The sequence below is a fragment of the Nomascus leucogenys genome, chromosome 25 (assembly GCF_006542625.1).
Source record: "Nomascus leucogenys isolate Asia chromosome 25, Asia_NLE_v1, whole genome shotgun sequence".
Classification (NCBI taxonomy): domain Eukaryota; kingdom Metazoa; phylum Chordata; class Mammalia; order Primates; family Hylobatidae; genus Nomascus; species Nomascus leucogenys.
Window position 1 is genome coordinate 15,027,256 of NC_044405.1, and position 22,820 is coordinate 15,050,075.

The window sequence follows — 22,820 nt, forward strand, 5'->3', positions numbered from 1 at the left end:
ATTTTCCATTCTTTAGTGATCTATGATTAGACATTTTGCATTTTACTCTGTAATTTCCATACAGTTCCAATTTTTTTTTGAATTTTTCTTCATTTGCATCAGCATTCTCCACTTATTTCAGAGATGAAAAACAAAAACATTATGGGAATTATTGGTATTTTTAAGCTAACCCCAGTTATCACGGTTATATATAGTGTTCACACACATTAGATAGATCCCTTGGCAGGCACAGGATGCATCATCTCAGTAGTGCAGGAAAGCTTAAAACATGGTTTTGGGCCATAAGCAAAAAAATGGAATACCTGCGGAGTCAACTCTATCACGGTTATTCATGCCCAGGTGTTCCTGGGGGCCACTCAATTCCAACCTCTATTTAGGACCTGGGTTAATACTGTAGGGTTTACGAGTTAGGGGAGGACAGATGGCTTTATTTCAGATTGTTAGGCATTGAAAATCCCCCTGAGAAAGGTCTTGTGAGACAAATAACAATTCAATAAACGGTACCTTATAGATGTTGGTATTTTATGGAACCCATTCTGTCATATTGGGCCCCTGTGAGTTATGCCACAGCCCCGGAGATATCTGCAAACTGCAGCTCATGTCTCCATGACAAAGGCGTGTTTTGGGGGTCAGGGTTACTGCTTCATTCGTTGTGTGATTTCAGCCTTGCAAAGTCTGATAATGCTAAACTTATAGTAAAAGAGCTACTCATACAAGTGCAGAAAGATCAGTCTATCTTGTGGCAGTAAATGCACAGCTGGGAAAATTATTCTTCCATCAGGAAACTACCTTAAGGGAAAATAATTTTCTTTGAAGTATAAAATTTTAAAGTTGTCAGAGACTTTAGAGATTGGCTCATACAAACTGCTACTGTCACAGAGGAGGAAGTTTTAGGACAGAAGGCTTGGAGACTTCAAAAAGTCACAAAGCAAGTTAATACCAGAGCTAATTCTGGACTCCAGCACTCCTAATATCTAATTCAATGCTCTTTCCACTGTACCATGCTGATTTGGGGGAGGTGGATGTCTATATTGCCAAAATGCTTTTGAGAATGATTTTAATCTTATTTGATCTACATGTGAAAATATAGCTTTTATTCATGGACTCATTATTCCCTGAGGCAGGTTGCTAGTTAGTTACATATTAATATGAAATAGGAATCAACCTTCACATAGAAAAATTTCATGAAACATTTATTTTTTTCACCATATTTAGATTTTTGTTAAAAAACTGAATTTGTGGTTTATGGAAGTAAAAAACAAAGTCAATGTTCAGTTCATCCATGGTAAATGGAGAAAGTGTGGGGAGTCCTTCAATTCATCTAGGGAATTGAAGGATATGGGAAAGGATGACACGATTCAACTCTAAACCTAAACTATCTGAAGTGAAGGACTTCATTATTTGCAATCTATGGCAGACCTAGCTTTGGTCCTCCTGCATGGGACGAATATGTAGGTCATACCACCTGTGGCTCACCCTGTGAGTATTCAATAGCATGCAAGTGGTCTAATCTCAGGGATAAGAGAGGTCATGAGTTTAGTGCGACTTCAGTATTCAACAGCTGCAACATTTCTAAACGCTCACTCTCAGTATTCTTCTCCTTGTCACAGCTTAGTGACAAAATGTTTCCTGAGCCAGCACGCTCTTCACACTACACTTTGAGTAGCATGGCTCTACGGAATAGAGATCATGGATTTAAATACAACAACATCCACATCGTCCTTCTTGGAGTAGAAGGTTGTTCTAGGCCTGGCCTCTCCCAGGGAGCTACAGGGGAAGTCTAGTTGGCATGGACAACTTTGAGCAGGGAGGGCAGAACTTTCCCTCTGACAGAAAACTGTTACTTGGTAGGGGACTTGGTAAGTTGAAGGTACAGGAAATGTTATAGATTCCTTTGACCCCTTGCTATTCTCACTAGAGCACAGTAATAGTAAACATAATAATAGTAAACATAATGGGTGCAAGAAAAGCAGCATTTTGCTGTTTTTTAGAGCTCTCTTTCATCATTTAAAAAGTTTGCTGTTGTGGGACTTTATTGTATTTCACAGTTAGTTAGAGTTCTAGGCTACTTGAGATGTTAAGGAAATTAGAGTTTGCAGGAAGACCCAAAATGTGGCTAAGGAATAATTTTTTTTAATAGGTAGAAATATCTGTAGACAGCTCCAGCACCTTAACGGTGTAGTGAGTTTTCTTTTTTATTTTTTGAGACGTTGTTTCACCCTTGTTCCCCAGGTTAGAGTGCAATGGCACAATCTTGGCTCACTACAACCTCTGACTCGTGAGTTCAAATGATTCTCCTGCCTCAGCCTCCTGAGTAGGTGGGATTACAGCCACCTGCTACCATGCCTGGCTAATTTTTTCTATTTTTAGTAGAGACACAGTTTCACCGTATTGGCCAGGCTGGTCTCGAACTCCTGACCTCAGGTGATCCACCTGCCTCGGCCTCCCAAAGTGCTGGGGTTACAGGCATGAGCCACCGCGCCCAGCCGGTATAGTGAGCTTTCTATCACTGGGCAACTGCAAGGAGATGCTTCAACCACCACGTTCTACTCTCTAGACCAACCCCTTCCTATCACATATGCAGGTCCTGAGGTCAGTGACAGCAAATGACACACAGAAGGTCGCAGACGGTTAATGAAGGAGACAGCACAGAATTGAGGGCTCTTCTTTATTGTAGAGTTCTGTCCACTGTCATGCCATGCTCAGTAATGTTTATTTTTTGTTGGATAAAAAAGTAGAATGTTGGGAGTAAATTACATGTATTCCTTTCAGCAGATTTTTTTTTTCAAGGTTAAGTCTCAAATCTTAGTAATTCTTCAAAATAGGATTATACTTCATGAAAAAATTTCATACATATTAAAAGACCAGGCAAAGTGTTAAAATGACAGCCTGGGTGTTTTCGCACTTCTAAATCACATATAATCTCAGCCAGCCTCCTAAATCACTCCAAATAATATATGTTCCAAAAACAGAAATAGTGGTTGCCTCTTATTTCACTAGATATGTCAAAAGTTAATTAGAATATTTGGAATGTCTTCTGAGCTTCTTAGCACAAGTTGCTAAAACTGAAAAAGCCTCATTTATTAAATCTGAAATCACCCAGGATTTTTTCTTTTTAATCCTGAGAGGCATCTGTTTAGATAAACTCATTTTATCTGTTTAAATCTGATTATGTGGCTATCCTCACGCTGATGAAACATTGTTGGCAAAGAATAAGCATTTTTCATCTCAAATCTGTTATAAGGGAGTGTTACTGCATCAATGTTTGATGAACATTATTTATTTCTTTTTTTCCCCTATAATACATTCAAGTTAAACACTCACTGGGAAACAGTTTATAATGTCTGCAGGGGTTAAAAATTACTTACTGAAAATAGGAACGGCAACTAACATATGCAGTGTTTATTTACTGTGTAGCAAGCACTATTTTAAGCACTTTGCATATATTGATTGATTGAATCTTCACAGTAATCATATGAAAGACGTACCATTATTATTTCTCATTTACAGATGAGGAAATAGAACAGCACATGAAGAAGTGAGGAAACCAGGATTTGATCCCAGTAATCTGGTTCCAGGGTCTGTGTTCTGAACCAACAGGGAATGAACTATCTCTTTTAATACACAGAACAGCAACCTCAAGGCTTGGCTGATGTTTGAACAGAATTAACAAATTTCCTAAAGAAATAATTGAAACAAGTAGCTGTATCTTTCTATTATAGCCAGAGCTGTTGCAACTCTTATACTCATCATATAATGTACAAAAACTATTTACCTGACTTTTAATAGCTTACACTCGTTTAGACAAAAATTTAGACAGTGGTTTCGGAAGTGCAACAGTTGGAACCTGGAAAAAAATGTGACTTGTTTGTATTGTTTTCTTTCCTTTAACAGTATTTTGCTTTTCATATAGTTTCACTGTTTCTAGTTACAGGATTTCCACCACACAATATAAATAAAATACGTGCAAATTGTGGTCTTAAGCCTGATGGAAACTCCATTTTATAAAATATCCCTCTAATGTTTCCTTTTTATTGAGATAACTATTATTTATCACATTATTTCTTCCACCAGTTATTATAAGACTTCCCCAGTTAGGATGTATAATCTCATTTTTCAGTAGAATCAGTAATCATGCAATTCTACTTCACACTAATATGGCTGATGATTTTATATATTGATCTGTGTTTATGTATATTTTTACTCTACACACTGAAATATACATTACAAATAAGTTATTGTTATTTGATCTTTTTTATCTTATCAAAAGTGATCTTATAAATGTGGTAAATATATGCATATAGAACAAATGAAATATCACAAACAATTATATTTTAAAATCTCCAATTCACTTTTACTTTAGGTGAATCCTGATTTACGACAACCCTTAAAAATTAACCAAACACACGGGGGTGGAGCCAAGATGGCCAAATAGGAACAGCTCCAGACTACTGCTCCCAGCCTGAGAGACACAGAAGACGGGTGATTTCTGCATTTCTGCTTGAGGTACCAGGTTCATCTCACTAGGGAGTGCCAAACGGTGGGTGCAGGACAGCCGGTGCAGCACACTGTGCGTGAGCTGAAGCAGGGCGAGGCATTGCCTCACTCGGGAAGTGCAAGGGGTCAGGGAGTTCCCTTTCCTAGTCAAAGAAAGGGGTAACAGATGGCACTTGGCAAATCGGGTCAGTCCCACCCTAATACTGCACTTTTCCAGTGGGCCTGGAAAACAGCACACCAGGAGATTGTGTCCTGCACCTGGCTCGGAGGGTCCTATGCCACGGAGTCTCCCTGATTGCTAGCACAGCAGTCTGAGATCAAACTGCAAGGCAGCAGTGAGGCTGGGGGATGGGTGCCGGCCATTGCCCAGGCTTGCTGAGGTAAACAAAGCAGCCAGGAAGCTCGAACTGGGTGGAGCTCATCACAGCTCAAGGAGGCCTGCCTGCCTCTGTAGGCTCCACCTCTGGGGGCAGGGCACAGACAAACAAAAATTCAGCAGGAACCTCTGCAGACTGAAATGTTCCTGTCTGACTGACAGCTTTGAAGAGAGTAGTGGTTCTCCCAGCACACAGCTGGAGATCTGAGAACAGACAGACTGTCTCCTAAAGTGGGTCCCTGACCCCTGAGCAGCCTAACTGGGAGGCATCCCCCAGTAGGGACAGACTGACACCTCACTCGGCCAGGTACTCCTCTGAGACAAAGCTTCCAGAGGAACTATCAAACAGCTGAATTTGTTGTCTCACGAAAATCCACTGTTCTGCAGCCACCACTGCTGACACCCAGCCAAACAGGGTCTGGAGTGGACCTCTAGCAAACTCCAACAGACCTGCAGCTGAGGGTCCTGTCTGGTAGAAGGAAAACTAACAAACAGAAAGGACATCCACACCAAAAACCCATCTGTACATCACCATCATCAAAGACCAAAAGTAGATAAAACCACAAAGATGGGGAAAAAACAGAGCAGAAAAACTGGAAACTCTAAAAAGCAGAGCACCTCTCCTCCTCCAAAGGAATGCAGTTCCTTACCAGCAACGGAACAAAGCTGGATGGAGAATGACTTTGATGAGTTGAGAGAAGAAGGCTTCAGATGATCAAACTACTCTGAGCTATGGGAGGAAATTCAAAACAATAGCAAAGAAGTTAAAAACTTTGAAAAAAAATTAGACTAATGGATAACTAGAATAACCAATGGAGAGAAGGGCTTAAAGGAGCTGATGGAGCTGAAAGCCAAGTTTCAAGAACTACGTGAAGATTGCAGAAGCCTTGGTAGCTGATGTGATCAACTGGAAGAAAGGGTATCAGTGATGGAAGATGAAATGAATGAAATGAAGCAAGAAGGGAAGTTTAGAGAAAAAAGAATAAAAAGAAACAAACAAAGCCTCCAAGAAATTTGGGACTATGTGAAAAGACCAAACCTACGTCTGATTGGTGTACCTGAAAGTGATAAGGAGAATGGAACCAAGTTGGAAAACACTCTGCAAGATATTATCCAGGAGAACTTCCCCAATCTAGCAAGGCAGGCCAACATTCAGATTCAGGAAATACAGAGAATGCCACAAAGATACTCCTCGAGAAGAGCAACTCTAAGACACATAATTGTCAGATTCACCAAAGTTGAAATGAAGGAAAAAATGTTAAGGGCAGCCAGAGAGAAAGGTCCGGTTACCCACAAAGGGAAGCCCATCAGACTAACAGCTGATCTCTCAGCAGAAACTCTACAAGCCAGAAGAGAGTGGGGGCCAATATTCAACATTCTTAAAAGAATTTTCAACCCAGAATTTCATATCCAGCCAAACTAAGCTTCATAAGTGAAGGAGAAATAAAATACTTTACAGACAAGCAAATGCTGAGTGATTTTGTCACCACCAGGCCTGCCCTAAAAGAGCTCCTGAAGGAAGCACTAAACATGGAAAGGAACAACTGGTACCAGCCACTGCAAAAACATGCCAAATTGTAAAGACCATCGAGGCTAGGAAGAAACTGCATCAACTAACGAGCAAAATAACCAACTAACATGATAATGACAGGATCAAATTCACACATAACAATATTCAAACCAAATGTAAATGGGCTAAATGCTCCAATTAAAAGACACAGACTGGCAAACTGGATAAGGAGTCAAGACCCATCAGTGTGCTGTATTCAGGAAACCCATCTCACGTGCAGAGACACACATAGACTCAAAATAAAGGGATGGAGGAAGATCTATCAAGCAAATGGAAAACAAAAAAAGGCAGGGGTTGCAATCCTAGTCTCTGATAAAATAGACTTTAAACCAACAAAGATCAAAAGAGACAAAGAAGGCCATTACATAATGGTAAAGGGATCAATTCAACAAGAAGAGCTAACTATCCTAAATATATATGCACCCAACACAGGAGCACCCAGATTCATAAAGCAAGTCCTGAGTGACCTACAAAGGGACTTGACTTAATGGGAGATTTTAACACCCCACTGTCAACATTAGACAGATCAACGAGACAGAAAGTTAACAAGGATATCCAGGAATTGAATTCAGCTCTGCACAAAGTGGACCTAATAGACATCTACAGAACTCTCCACCCCAAATCAACAGAATATACATTTTTTTCAGCACCACACCACATCTCTTCCAAAATTGACCACATAGTTGGAAGTAAAGCTCTCCTCAGCAAATGTAAAAGAACAGAAACTATAACAAACTGTCTCTCAGACCGCAGTGCAATCAAACTAGAACTCAGGATTAAGAAACTCACTCAAAACTGCTCAACTACATGGAAACTGAACAACCTGCTCCTGAATGACTATTGGGTACATAATGAAATGAAGGCAGAAATAAAGATGTTCTTTGAAACCAGTGAGAACAAAGACACAACATACCAGAATCTCTGGGACACATTCAAAGCAGTGTGTAGAGGGAAATTTATAGCACTAAATGCCCACAAGAGAAAGCAGGAAAGATCCAAAATTGACACCCTAACATCACAATTAAAAGAACTAGAAAAGCAAGAGCAAACACATTCAAAAGCTAGCAGAAGGCTAGAAATAACTAAAATCAGAGCAGAACTGAAGGAAATAGAGACACAAAAAGCCCTTCAAAAAATTAATGAATCCAGGAGCTGGTTTTTTGAAAAGATCAACAACATTGATTGATAGACCATTAGCAAGACTAAAAAAGAAGAAAAGAGAGAAGAATCAAATAGATGCAATAAAAAATGAAAAAGGGGATATCACCACCAATCCCACAGAACTACAATCTACCATCCAGTAGAGAATACTATAAACACCTCTACTCAGATAAACTAGAAAATCTAGAAGAAATGGATAAATTCCTTGACAAATACACCCTCCCAAGACTAAACCAGGAAGAAGTTGAATCTCTGAATAGACCAATAACAGGCTCTGAAATTGTGGCAATAATCAATAGCTTACCAACCAAAAAGAGTCCAGGACCTGATGGATTCACAGCCGAATTCTACCAGAGGTACAAGGAGGAACTGGTACCATTCCTTCTGAAACTATTCCAATCGATAGAAAAAGAGGGAATCCTCCCTAACACATTTTATGAAACCAGTATCATCCTGATACCAAAGCCTGGCAGAGACATAACCAAAAAAGAGAATTTCAGACCAATATCCTTGATGAACATTGATGCAAAAATCCTCAATAAAACACTGGCAAACCGAATCCAGCAGCACACCAAAAAGCTTATCCACCATGATCAAGTGGGCTTCATCCCTGGGATGCAAGGCTTGTTCAACATATGCAAATCAATAAATGTAATCCAGCATATAAACAGAACCAAAGACAAAAACCACATGATTATCTCAATAGATGCAGAAAAGGCCTTTAACAAAATTCAACAACCCTTCATGCTAAAAACTCTCAATAAATTAGGTATTGATGGGACGTATCTCAAAATAATAAGAGCTATCTATGACAAACCCACAGCCAATATCATACTGAATGGGCAAAAACTGGAAGCATTCCCTTTGAAAACTGGCACAAGACAGGGATGCCCTCTCTCACCACTCCTATTCAACATAGTGCTGGAAGTTCTGGCCAGGGCAATCAGGCAGGAGAAGGAAATAAAGGGCATTCAATTAGGAAAAGAGGAAGTCAAATTGTCCCTGTTTGCAGATGACATGATTGTATATCTAGAAAACCCCATTGTCTCAGCCCAAAATCTCCTTAAGCTGATTAGCAACTTCAGCAAAGTCTCAGGATACAAAATCAATGTACAAAAATCACAAGCATTCTTATACACCAACCACAGACAGAGAGCCAAATCATGAGTGAACTCCCATTCACAATTGCTTCAAAGAGAATAAAATACCTAGGAATCCAACTTACAAGGGAGGTGAAGGACCTCTTCAAGGAGAACTACAAACCACTGCTCAATGAAATCAAAGAGGATACAAACAAATGGAAGAACATTCCATGCTCATGGGTTGGAAGAATCAATATCGTGAAAATGGCCATACTGCCCAAGGTAATTTATAGATTCAATGCCATCCCCATCAAGCTACCAATGACTTTCTTCACATAATTGGAAAAAACTACTTTAAAGTTCATATGGAACCAAAAAGAGCCCACATCGCCAAGTCAATCCTAAGCCAAAAGAACAAAGCTGGAGGCATCACACTACCTGACTTCAAACTATATTACAAGGCTACAGTAACCAAAACAGCATGGTACTGGTACCACAACAGAGACATAGATCAATGGAACAGAACAGAGCCCTCAGAAATGATGCCACATATCTACAACTATCTGATCTTTGATAAACCTGAGAAAAACAAGAAATGGGGAAAGGATTCCCTATTTAATAAATGGTGCTGGGAAAACTGGCTAGCCATATGTAGAAAGCTGAAACTGGATCCCTTCCTTACACCTTATACAAAAATTAATTCGAGATGGATTAAAGACTTACATGTTAGACCTAAAACCATAAAAACCCTAGAAGAAAGCCTAGGCAATACCATTCAGGACATAGGCGTGGGCAAGGACTTCATGTCTAAAACACCAAAAGCAATGGCAACAAAAGCCAAAATTGACAAATGGGATCTAATTAAACTAAAGAGCTTCTGCACAGCAAAAGAAACTACCATCAGAGTGAACAGGCAACCTACAGAATGGGAGAAAATTTTTGCAACCTACTTATCTGACAAAGGGCTAATATCTAGAATCTACAATGAACTCAAACAAATTTACAAGAAAGAAACAAACAACCCCATCAACAAGTGGGCAAAGGACACGAACAGACACTTCTCAAAAGAAGACATTTATGCAGCCAAAAAACACATGAAACCATCAGAGAAATGCAAATCAAAACCACAATGAGATACCATCTCACACCAGTTAGAATGGCCATTATTAAAAAGTCAGGAAACAACAGGTGCTGGAGAGGATGTGGAGAAATAGGAACACCTTTACACTGTTGGTGGAACTGTAAACTAGTTCAACCATTGTGGAAGTCAGTGTGGCGATTCCTCAGGGATCTAGAACTAGAAATGCCATTTGACCCAGCCATCCCATTACTGGGTATATACCCAAAGGACTATAAATCATGCTGCTATAAAGACACATGCACACGTATGTTTATTGTGGCACTATTCACAATAGCAAAGACTTGGAACCAACCCAAATGTCCAACAAGGATAGACTGGATTAAGAAAATGTGGCACATAGACACCATGGAATACTATGCAGCCATAAAAAATGATGAGTTCATGTCCTTTGTAGGGACATGGATGAAACTGGAAAACATCATTCTCAGTAAACTATCGCAAGGATAAAAAACCAAACACCGCATGTTCTCACTCATAGGTGGGAATTGAACAATGAGAACTCATGGACACAGGAAGGGGAACATCACACTCTGGGGACTGTTGTGGGTTGGGGGGAGCGGGGAGGGACAGCATTAGGAGATATACCTAATGCTAAATGACGAGTTAATGGGTGCAGCAAAACAACATGGCACATGGATACATACATAACAAACCTGCACATTGTGCACATGTACCCTAAAACCTAAAGTATAATAATAATAAAAAAAAAATTAACCAAAGACATAGACATTGGCTGTGTAGAACTTTATACTTGTGAAAATAGGTACATCAGAGGTGAATAGTTGCCTTAAAAACAACCATTTCTTTTATACATGATTAATATATTATTTCATTAAATAATAAATCTGATGCTTTTTTGAAAATATGATTTAATTTACAAAAATCGCTTTGAAGGAAGATGATCAGAGGAAAATATTTATAGTATGGTTAGGGCCTCTGCCTTCCAAATGTGTATAATATGAACACTGCAGTTGATTATGTCTTTATCCTGATTTGATGAAAAGTTATGACATTTGCAGATTCTCCAACATTTAAAAAATTTATGGATTCCCTTTAGAAAATTCCCTCAGCAGGATTTAAACAGATTTGCTAAAATATTTTTCATGTTTTTCTCCTGTCTAAAGATTGGTCTATTACAGGCAATCTGCCAGCCTTTGAAAAAGGTTAAATTGACCTCATAGATTTCTTCCCAAACAAATACACTTTTAACCTACAGAGACCTGACATTTCTGACATTGATGGTAAAATTAGCTGGATTTTTCCAACATAAGCTAAGAACTCTTATGTGAAGAGTGCCTTCCTATGCAGAGTATTTGAGAAATGGCTTTCATCTTATGCTTCCTGAAATGGTTATAACTGTCTGAAATCTGGCTCCCTACAATGGCTCATTGCTTCATTTCCACTGGTGCAGTGCCCAGTAACTTATTTGAAATGTCTTTTGGGTTGGTGACAGCACCTAACCACTCCCTGGAAAGAGATGATAATGGTTAGAGAATCCCTTGTTCCCACAGCTGGTCCAAAGTCCCTAGACCATGAAAGCCAGAAATGACAAGTCTTTTATGATGTTTTAAAACCTATTTTATCCAAGTCATTTTAGACTGAATCACGATTTAATCTGTGTAATCCTCTGGCTTGAGTCTGGGAGGATAGTGATTTGTTACAAGGCAAGCTTCTACTGAGAAGTATTTCTTACATGAATACTTCATAGCTAATTTGGCTCATAAGAAATTCTGCCACTACTTTCTGTCTGCACAATGCAATCACATGTTGTGTTGTATTTAACAGGTATTCATACATCTTGTCTCTGTATTGCTATTCAGATCTTCATGTCTTGCTCATGATTTTATACCTTTTTCCCTCCTAAGTGCCAACCTCAGTACTGACCATATTAAGGACCCTGCAAAAATATAAATTGAGCTGAATTAAACTGAATTAAACTGAATTGCCTCACTCCGTTTCTTGTCTGCATTCTAAGGGCAGCCTTACCGTCTTTTGCCTATCTACCATCTGGTAAGTGCTTCGGCAAATGCAATGTATGTGCTCAAGAAGGGCCTCCAAGGCCTAGAGTTGCTGTCTGGCCAGGCCTCCAAAAATCTTTGAGATCTTGGGCACTGGCACTTCTTTTGGACTTTTCTGTCCTTTAGCAGAAGGCAGACGCTGCAGAGATGACTGACAGTAAGGAAGCTGAACAAAGACCAAATGAAAATATTTATAAATCTAGAGAGACTGAAAAAATAGGACTAATAGCTAGAGGTAAGGGTTGAATAATTATGGTGATGATGTTATGTGTGATAGTTGCAATAATATCTAATGTTTTTATTGCTTACAGTGTACTAAGTGGTAGTATAAACATATTACCTCTATTAAGTCATTAAATCCTCAATTTTGAGTTAGAAATCATCCTCAATTTATAGACTGGGAAATCAAGGTACACAGAGTTTAAGTTACTTGCCAAGGTCTACATAACTTATATGTAGTAGAGCCCAGGCTCTCTGGGTCCAGATCTCCATCAAAAACACTTTCCTGTAGGTTTTACTTTATATCCCAGCATAAGAAGTTGGTCATATTTCTTGAGAAGACTAGCTGGTATTCCCATACTCCGATCCATGGGCTAAAACCATTATCGTCCTTGGATGATGGTTCACAAGGATCATTGGGAAATCCATTCTTTTAGGCCTCATCCGGTTCTTAGACATTACCATGACTATTCTTTCTTCATCTGGGAAAAAAAAAAATGTGACTTTCTACACTGTCACTGTGAGATCACAGTTTGGACTATCTTATTGTTTCATAAGGTAATTAATAGAATTCTAACAAGAAGAAAGAACAGAGTCATTGTACATTTCTAACTTCCTGTGGGAGAGAAAACCAGAATCTTAGTATACTATTTCTGAAAGGAAAAGTTGGAATTGGCTGTCATTGTTGTCATCATTGTCAGTTGTCTTGGATATAAAAGATGGAAATAGGTCATGTAGCCCCTAGGAAAGCTGAACCCAAGTTGTTTCCATAGAGCTTGGCTATGAACTGACTGATCTTTGCACCTCCTAAGATGCTGGTGGTGGTCCCAGGGAGTTGGGAGTGAAGGAAATCCTGTACTGTTCAGACTTGAGAAACAATTGAAAGGACCAAATAATTTCATCAGCAGAGAACAGAGAAACCAATAGAGTTAAATCTGGATTATTAATTAGTATTATGTCAAGCAGAAATGAGAGGGATTTTATTAAAAATTCTCTTAAATAGTCCGGGCGTGGTGGCTCACGCCTGTAATCCCAACACTTTGGGAGGCCGAAGCTGGTGGATCACAAGGTCAGGAGTTCGAGACCAGCCTGGCCAACATGGTGAAACCCTGTCTCTACTAAAAATAAAAAAATTAGCTGGGCGTGGCGCAGGTGCCTGTAATCCCAGCTACTTAGGAGGCTGAGGCAGGAGAATCGTTTGAACCTGGGAGGCGGAGGTCGCAGTGAGCCGAGATCACACCACTGCACTCCAGCATGTGCGACAGGGTGAGACTCCAGCATGTGCGACAGGGTGAGACTCCATCTCAAAAAAAAAAAAAAATTCTCTTAAACAGAGTCTGTTGACATTCTGAATTATTAATACACTGACCCATAAACATAGTCCATTAATTAATTTGATGCTGATCGCCTCATATTCAGAGAAGAATTTCCCAAAACATCTCCAACAGTACCTGGACACTCGATAAATGTTCTGCCTCACTTTAATCTTGTCCAGCTAATTGGTCTTGTGGTGCCTGAGACCCTTTGACCAAATAGGCTATTATATTTCCCATAGTGCTTGAACTGTAAGTTCCAGAGTGTTGATGATCTTGTGAAAACATAATGCTTAATAAGCATCATTAGCTGAGTGATTGAAACTTAGAGTTGCTTTTTTTTGATGGACAAAGTGAGGTAGAATCTCAGGATGTCCATCTAAAGTTTCATAGGAATATGTGGAATTGAATTTATGATTTAATCCCATTCCATTGTGTAAATACAGTCCTTGATGATCAATGTTGCTCCATATATGAATGACTCTGAAGGAAAACTGCCACTGCTTCCCCATCTCAGTCACGTCTTAGCTTGAGCTAGCACTTGTTTAAAAAATTGCCACTGGGCACAGTGGCTCACGCCACTGTGGGAGGCTCAGCACTTTGGGAGGCTGAGGCAGGTAGATCACGAGGTCAGTTCAAGACCAGCCTGGCTGAGATGGTGAAACCCCGTCTCTGCTAAAAACACACACACATACACACACACACACACACACACACACAAATTTGCTGGGCATGGTGGCAGGTGCCTGTTATCCCAGCTACTCAGGAGGCTGAGGCAGAGAATTGCTTGAACTCAGGAGGCAGAGATTGCAGTGAGCCAAGATCACGCCATTGCACTACAGCCTGGGCGACAGAGCGAGACTCCATTAAAAAAAAAAAAAGAAAAAATATTCCACTTAGTTCCCTCAGCCTTATATGAGCTCAGGTGGTGGATAGTGGAATCTCACCTGAGCTATTTTAAAAAACTAAATTTTGGGTTTCTTCATGTTGAGAACTGAATACGTCAGATCTAAAATGTAGAGTGTCATGCTGTCTGCAAGAATAGCCAAGTCTAGGAGAAAAAGTCAATGGATTTTGAATGAAATTTTATCGAGCAACTTCTGGGCACACATTTCAAGGACAAACTTCACTAAGCACATCCCTTGCTAGTGGCCTAGCGACCAAATGTGAGGCATTCGAGTATTTTGTTTGGTCATGGATCTTGATAATGTCTGAATCCCTTTCCTCCCTGCAACTGGCCATTCTGTGGCTATAAAATGATTTTAAATCAACTTGAAAGTAAAAAGACCAGTTTTTTACCATTTGGGTACTGCCAGAGGAATATTGCCTTTCTGAGAAGAAAAACACTTTAAATTACACTGTGTGTATTGAGAAAACGTTTCTCATTAGAAGTTTCCTTGTGATTGAGTGGAGACAGGACCCATCTTAGCAAATGACTTGTGCTCCAAAAACTGATCAGGATGTTCCAGGTTATATTAGGCAAATGTCGCTTTCCTCATTCATTCTACAGCCCAAGAGAGGTTATTGTCTTTAACCGAGAGAGAAAGGGCTGGAGGAGGGAGACCCTGATGACATAGCAGAGGTGAAACAGGTTAATGTGGAGCCAGGTTGGGACTGAGTCCTTGTGACTGTACCTGCTGTCACTCAGTGATTTAGGGCGGAACTACCCCAAGAGCAAAAAAGCCGAAATGTTTCTTTCCCTTGTGGAATAATCCAGCTTAAGAACCTGAGTGTACATCCCTCTGACGCTTTCTGACAGCTTACCATCCTCGAGGGGGAAACTAAATCGGATTTAGTCCTTGTTCCCTTTCTGCAAATACATTTCTTCTCGGTAAACCGGGTTGCTGGGCCACAAGCTAACTTGTAAAATGAGGGACTTGGCAACAGTGTCTTCTTGTGTGGGTCCCTATGTATCCATCCACCTCTCTCTCCCTCCCTCTTTCCCTCTCGGCTTCCTTCCTTTGGTCCTTCATTCACTCTCCCTCCCTCTCTCGGATAGAAATCCACCTCTCCCAGAGTTTACTTGTTCACTTATTGAAAACATAGTTTTCTGAATGCCTACTATATGGCCGGGCACTCTTTTAGATTCTGGTGACTTAATGGCATAAAAGAAGACCGAGTTTCTACCCTCATGGAACTGACTTTCTAGAACTCTGAATTTTGGTGAATCTTGGCTCTTCCATTGCTAGCTTTGTAACTTTGGGGTAAGTTATCTAGCCTGTCTGTGCCTCATTTTCCTCATCAATAGGGATAATATTGGTATTTATCTCAATTGGTCTTTTTCTTTTTTTTTTTTTTTTTCTTTTTTGAGACGGAGTTTCACTCGTGTTGCCCAGACTGGAATACAATAGTGCGATCTCGGCTCACCGCAACCTCAGCCTCCCTGGTTCAAGCGATTCCCCTGCCTCAGCCTCCAGAGGAGCTGGGATTACAGGCATGCGCCACCACGCCGGGCTAATATTTTTGTATTTTTAGTAGAGACAGGGTTTCTCCATGTTGGTCAGGCTGGTCTCGAACTCCCGACCTCAGGTGATCCACCAGCCTCGGCCTCCCAAAGTGCTGGGATTGCAGGTGTAAGCCACAGCGCCTGGTGCTCAACTGGTCTTTGTTAAAGATAAAATGAGGTAATACAGGTAAGGGCTAGTGCACAGGGCGTACTGCTATTTTTATTGATGCTGTTTGTACTATCATCACATTCTTCCTCTCTGAGGTGCTTATTGTTTCATCATTTTCCTGGTGACCTGAGAGAACGCTTGCATTGATGCCTCATTTTCAGGACCAGGGAGAAAGCAGGAGCCCTCTCAGAAAATGCTCACGGCGCAGCAGTTGTGAACACAGCATGTGCCTGTTCAGTGGAAGCGCATTATCCAAACATGTCGTAATGTAGTCATTCAGGGTCCTGCCAGGAAAAAGGAGAACCAGCTCTTTTTATATTTAAAGAAGGGCATGAGAAGGAAAAGATCAAAGTGAGCTTAAGGGGCCGGGCGCAGTGGCTCACGCCTGTAATTCCAACACTTTGGGAGGCCGAGACAGGTGGATCACTTGAGGTCAGGAGTTTGAGACCAGCCTGGCCAACATGGTGAAACCCCATCTCTATTAAAATAAAAAAATTAGCCAGGCATGGTGGCATGCGCCTGTAATCCCAGCTACTCGGGGGGCTGAGGCAGGAGAATCGCTGGAACCCGGGAGGAGGAGGTTGCAGTGAGTCAAGATTGCGCCACTGCACTCCATCCAACCTGGGCAATAGAGCAAGACTCCGTCTCAAAAAAAAAAAAAAAAAAAAGTGACACTTTGTCATTTAAAGAACACTTTGTAAATATGGGTTGAGCATCTCTATTCTGAAAAATCCCAAATCTGAAACTTTTTGAGCACTGACATGTTGTCCCATGTGGAAAGTTCCACACCTGACCTCATGGCATGGGTTGCAGTCGAATGCAGTCAAAACTTTTTTCATGTACAAAACTATTTAAAATACTGTATAAACTTACCTTTAGGCTATATGCATAAGGTATATATGATACATACATAAATTTTGTGTTTAGACTTAGGTCCCGTCCCCAGGTTTTCTCATTCTGTATGTGCAAACATTCTAAAACCTGAAAATATCCAAAATTCTAAAAACATCTGGTCTGAAACATTTCAGATAAGGGATCCACAGCCTGTGCATAGATCCTGTGTACAGTGGCAAAGTCAGATCTATTGCTTTTTCAAAGAACAGCACAGCCTCTTTCCCTTACATTTGTGCTGAACATCTTGAAGGAAGTAGAATCTTCTCTGCCTTCTGCTAGCCCATTTCCCAGTACTTTAAAACTCTTTGATATTGCTGAATGAGATAAATCATTTCAGGTATTTTTTCAGATACACCAAATTCTATCTTGCCAGTGCCCCTCTGTCCTGTGAGCCTTGCAAGTGACCTTCCTGGTTTCTGACAAGGACCATGATGAATCACTAGCTTGGGGTATCTTGTGTCTCTTCACGCTATTGATTTTAGGAAAATACTTTCTGCAGCTTGCAAACCCATAATGTCATTTGTCTTTAGAACATCACTGTCCAAAGAAGAAACAATCACCATGCTTTACACATACATTAAATAAATGATACACTTAAAATAAAAAGTGCTTAAAAATCTTTTTTAACACAGAAGAAAAGTAAGTCCTACTTTTTCCATTACTTTGCTTCTTGATAAAACTCTAGATATAGTTTACTTTTAAAACAATGCCTTTTTATTTATTATTAAACATTATAACTTATTGTATAGTTAATTCCTATTTTTGTGAACCAATAGTGTTATACAAAGAAATGTGTACTTTTTTTTCCTAACCTTAGTTTTTGTTTCTAAGCTGGTATTTTTCACAAGTCAAACAGTCCACTCAAAAAATAACAGACATTGGAGACTCAGAAGGGTGGGAGGGTGGCAGGGCCTGACAGATGAGAAATTACTTAATTGGTACAATGTATGTTATTTGGGTGATGGAAACCCTAAAAGCCCTATATCCATTTAACAAAATGCAACTTATACCTCCTAAATCTATAAACAACGTTTAAAAAGGAAATAAGAATGAAAGAAGAAAAAGAGTTCATTTTGAACTCAGTGGAAATAATAGAAAGGAAAAGATTATTAAAAAAAAAATACCCCTGGCTAAGCGTGGTGCCTCACACTTGCAATTCCAGGACTTTGGGAGACTGAGGCAGGCAGATTAGAAGGTCAGAGTTCAAGACCAGCCTGGCCAATATGGTGAAACCCTGTCTCTACTGAAAATACAAAAATTAGCCAGGTGTGGTGGCAGGCACCTGTCATCCCAGCTACTCGGGAGGCTGAAGCAGGAGGATCATTTGAACCGGGGAGGCGGAGGTTGCAGTGAGCCAAGATCGTGTCTCTGGACTCCAGCCTGGGCAACAGAGCGAGACTCCATCTCAAAACAAAAAAACAAAACAACCCCCCCACCACCCAGAAAAAAAACAAAAAACCCCAAGCAGTCCACTTAATGCCAAGGTGACAACTCCCTTTTTGGTAATCTGAATATGAATCTTTGACAAGGGTGTTTTTAGAGATTATTTTGGTTACAACTGTTGTTTTCCTTTTATTCACATGCACACTTACCACCATTAATACTTTTTTTTTTTTCCAAAAAAAAACTTTAGCCCCTTCTCTGTTATAGACTAGGTATTTGACTTGGAGCAGGTAATTTAGCTTCTGAAGGTTTTGTTCTTTTCGTAAGTAAAGTGAAGAGTTGAACTTCATGATCTTTAAACCTATTGGATCCATTAAAATCTATTTTTCACTGGAATTAGAGTATTTGAGATTTGATAATAAAAGTACTAAGGCTTCCTCCAAAAGCGAGGCAGAAATCAGTTTCATTACTATGGGTAAGTAATTAAAAAGACCTCAACAATGAAATGCCCTTGACACTAAAACTAAACTCATCCAACTGAATTCTCCTGTGGTGCCTCCGAAGACATTCTGAAATGCTTCAGGCATGTCTGGGAACATGGTCCTTCATCAGTGCGGACTCAGTATTAGACCAGAGTCTCCTGGGATTTTTTCGTTCTTAATTCTCTAACTAAATTCCAGTATCAACACATTTTCTTGTCGTCTGTTTCTATCTCGTCAAGTACAGGACAAAAGAACAAAATAATGATATTCAAGTATTCTGGTTACCAGAATTCTGGATTAAGGAACCTTTATTTTATGGGTTCTATAAATGAGTGATTAATTAATGAGTGGTTAGATTGTATTCAGTTTTTTTTTTTCTGGTGTAAAGGCAAGAGAGGATATTGAAGATACTGATCTATGGATCTGAGTACACTAAATTGGGGTGGAGTAAATGACACCTAGTTGGGGACCACAGAAATTGCTTTACGCTGACTGAGGCTTCAAGGATTCCTTATAATGGGATTACGTAATTATAAATTTTATTTCATTTAAAAAAATGCCCAAACAAGGACTTCATGTCTAAAACACCAAAAGCAATGGCAACAAAAGCCAAAATTGACAAATGGGATCTAAATAAACTAAAGAGCTTCTGCACAGCAAAAGAAACTACCATCAGAGGGAACAGGCAACCTACAGAATGGGAGAAAATTTTTGCAACCTACTCATCTGACAAAGGGCTAATATCCAGAATCTACAATGAACTCAAACAAATTTACAAGAAAAAAACAACCCCATCAAAAAGTGGGCAAAGGACATGAACAGACACTTCTCAAAAGAAGACATTTATGCAGCCAAAAAACACATGAAGAAATGCTCATCATCGCTGGCCATCAGAGAAATGCAAATCAAAACCACAGTGAGATACCATCTGACATCAGTTAGAATGGCCATCATTAAAAAGTCAGGAAACAACAGGTGCTGGAGAGGATGTGGAGAAATAGGAACACTTTTACACTGTTGGTGGGACTGTAAACTAGTTCAACCATTGTGGAAGTCAGTGTGGCGATTCCTCAGGGATCTAAAACTAGAAATACCATTTGACCCAGCCATCCCATTACTGGGTATATACCCAAAGGACTATAAATCATGCTGCTATAAAGACACATGCACACGTATGTTTATTGTGGCACTATTCACAATAGCAAAGACTTGGAACCAACCCAAATGTCCAACAACGATAGACTGGATTAAGAAAATGTGGCACATATACACCATGGAATACTATGCAGCCATAAAAAATGATGAATTCATGTCCTTTATAGGGACATGGATGAAACTGGAAAACATCATTCTCAGTAAACTATCACAAGGATGAAAAACCAAACACCGCATGTTCTCACTCATAGGTGGGAATTGAACAATGAGAACTCATGGACACAGGAAGGGGAACATCACACTCCGGGGACTGTTGTGGCGTGGGGGGAGGGGGGAGGGACAGCATTAGGAGATATACCTAATGCTAAATGAGGAGTTAATGGGTGCAGCAAAACAACATGGCACATGGATACATATGTAACAAACCTGCACATTGTGCACATGTACCCTAAAACCTAAAGTATAATAAAAAAAAAAATGCCCAACATTTTTTCTTTTCTTTTTCTTTTTTTTTTTTGACAGATACTTTTATACTCTACCACAAGTATCAGATAATCACTGAGAACACTTTATCAGCTTCTTACCTTGAAGAAGGTCATTGTTGATCCATCTCTAACCGCCCCATATTCTATCTTGGTTTGCTTTGCCAGATCATCTGCTGAATCTATGGGGGATTCCATTCTCTCTACTGTCAAGAAGGCAGCCAGATTGGCTGTGTAGGATGAAATGATGATTAGGGTGAAAAACCACCATATCCCTCCAACTATTCTGGTCGATAGAGCTTTGGGCATCAGCTCTGATCCTGTGATAGTATCATCAGAATAAGGGTGTTAAACACAGTCAGAAGGAAAGGGAAGGTGTACAGTTCGACACTATTCTAGGAAGATCAACCCGTAAAAGACTTACCATTTTGTAGGTAGATGAAATAAATGCATTTTATAGAAAATGGAGCAAAATCTTAAGGATTCTTTTCAAATCATTAATTACTACTGCTGCTTTAACTGTATCGGTAACTGATGGTATTAAAACAGTTTTAACCTGGAGGCATTGCATGTCTAAAATTTAGTTTAGTTGCTTAGAATTGAAAAGTCAACCCCAAGACTTTTTGCCTTTTATTACTGTCTAAATGCATCTTACAGTGTGAAGTAAAATATTCTGTGTCTTTGTATAACTATGAAAATCTTTGAAATGCTAACATTTTTATTTAAGGTTAAAGAATGAGAGCTACTTGTAAAATATTCACATGCCATTTATCACATATACTTTAATAAAACATTGGGATTTTACAAATAAAATAAGATGCAGCCATACTTGACAGTGGATGAATTCGTTTTTATTGTCTTATGTTACCTTAAAAGCTACAATTATTTTTTCTACCATAAATTTTTATTTGGCTAAAAAAACACATTCTCTGCAACACATAATTTTGTCCTTCAATAAAATGCTGTGTCTTAACTACACTTCAAAGACAGGCTGTTCCTTAGGTGAAAGAAGACTCCTGGTAAGAATATACATTTTAGATGTCAATTCAGATGATTTTAAATTATATTTAAATGATAAAATAGAGGCACTTAATGTGTTTTCCAAGGAAACCTTCCTCTCTAAAAGAAAGGATTTATGAGCTAAGTTTACTGACATAAAAGACAAACATCTTGAAAACGGTCTAGCTCAATTTTGCTCAAACTGAGCTGTGGAAGTCTATACACTCAGCAGCAGAATTAGAATAAATGAGAAGTACAATTAGAGTTCACTTCAGTTGTACTGATTCACGAGTGGATTTTGGTTTGTCCATTTGTCTGAAATTTGCCATTGGTTCTGCACTTAGCATATCCTCCATGAACCTGAAGGCATGACAGAGTTTACGTGACCGGATAAAAAGTGAAAGAAAAACACCCGAAATTAAAAATCCCAAAGAGTGAAGTATGGTAGGTCAGCTATCTGGTCTATAGGACCCTTTTACTATACTGATAGGGTGTTTTGAAGCTCTGTCGTTAATAATGGCTCAAGATGGAAAGGAAAATTGGAGTTCACCAATCTACCAATAAATGAATTTGTGCTCAGGTTTAATCTATAAACAGATGCAAATACTGCTTAGGAAATCATAGCCAGCTCAAGGCCAGTGATAATCAGATCAAGGTTGCCAGAGTTTCTGGGCTTTGAATTAATGGATATATTCTCCTATGCTATTACATATCTTTGTGTTTTATTCCCTTTTAATGAGGGAAATGGTTTGACAGCGGTCTGTGTTTCCTTCTGTCGTTTGTTTGAATTTGAGTGGGTAATATTACACAGACTTATAATAGTTTTCCATTAAATTGCCTCCAAGGATTCAGTGGAATGGTTTGCACTGCTGTTGTTTTAATATTGTGGTTTAATGGGATTTATATGCCTGTGGGTGTGTGTGTGTTTAACGCCCAAGGTTGTTTCATATCTTTGTACTTAATTGATCCAGCAGTCTTGTGGCAATGTGATATTATTTTAGCTCTTTAGTTGGTTATCATTAAAATACCATTTATTTCATAAAATAGCCATAGGAAATAAATAACAGTTAATAGATATATTTTTCTTAGCTTATAGGTGCAGATTTTCTGCTGTAAATTTATTCTTTCGTTATTTGGTTGCATTTATGAAAACATAAGGTTTTCACTTATTTGTATATTTGTATAATTATGTATTATATGGCATTAAGAGTGGACAGACAGGTGAACAACAGGCTGTTAACATGTAATAATGCTAATTCACATCTTTCACACTTTAGAATGCATATTTAAACTTTTGGATAAAGTTACCTTAGAAACTTAATAAAAATATTAATAGAAACATATTGAGATTACGTTTTAAACCCTTGTTAGATGGCATCAATTAGACTTCTCAATGTTTCTTCATGTTTTCTATTTTTATCTAATTTTTGTGA

At 39.2% G+C, this 22,820-nt stretch overlaps 1 protein-coding gene across 4 annotated transcripts in view; it reads right to left on the reverse strand.

Annotated features, from left to right (window-relative positions):
- The window catches only part of GRIK1 (glutamate ionotropic receptor kainate type subunit 1), a 429,993-nt gene that overhangs the window by 25,817 nt on the left and 381,356 nt on the right, over positions 1-22,820 (reverse strand). For all 4 annotated transcript variants that reach the window (XM_030806035.1, XM_030806037.1, XM_030806034.1 and 1 more), the window contains one exon: positions 20,491-20,708. In XM_030806035.1, the coding sequence (XP_030661895.1) occupies positions 20,491-20,708 (218 nt within the window). The remainder of the gene's footprint in view (positions 1-20,490; positions 20,709-22,820) is intronic.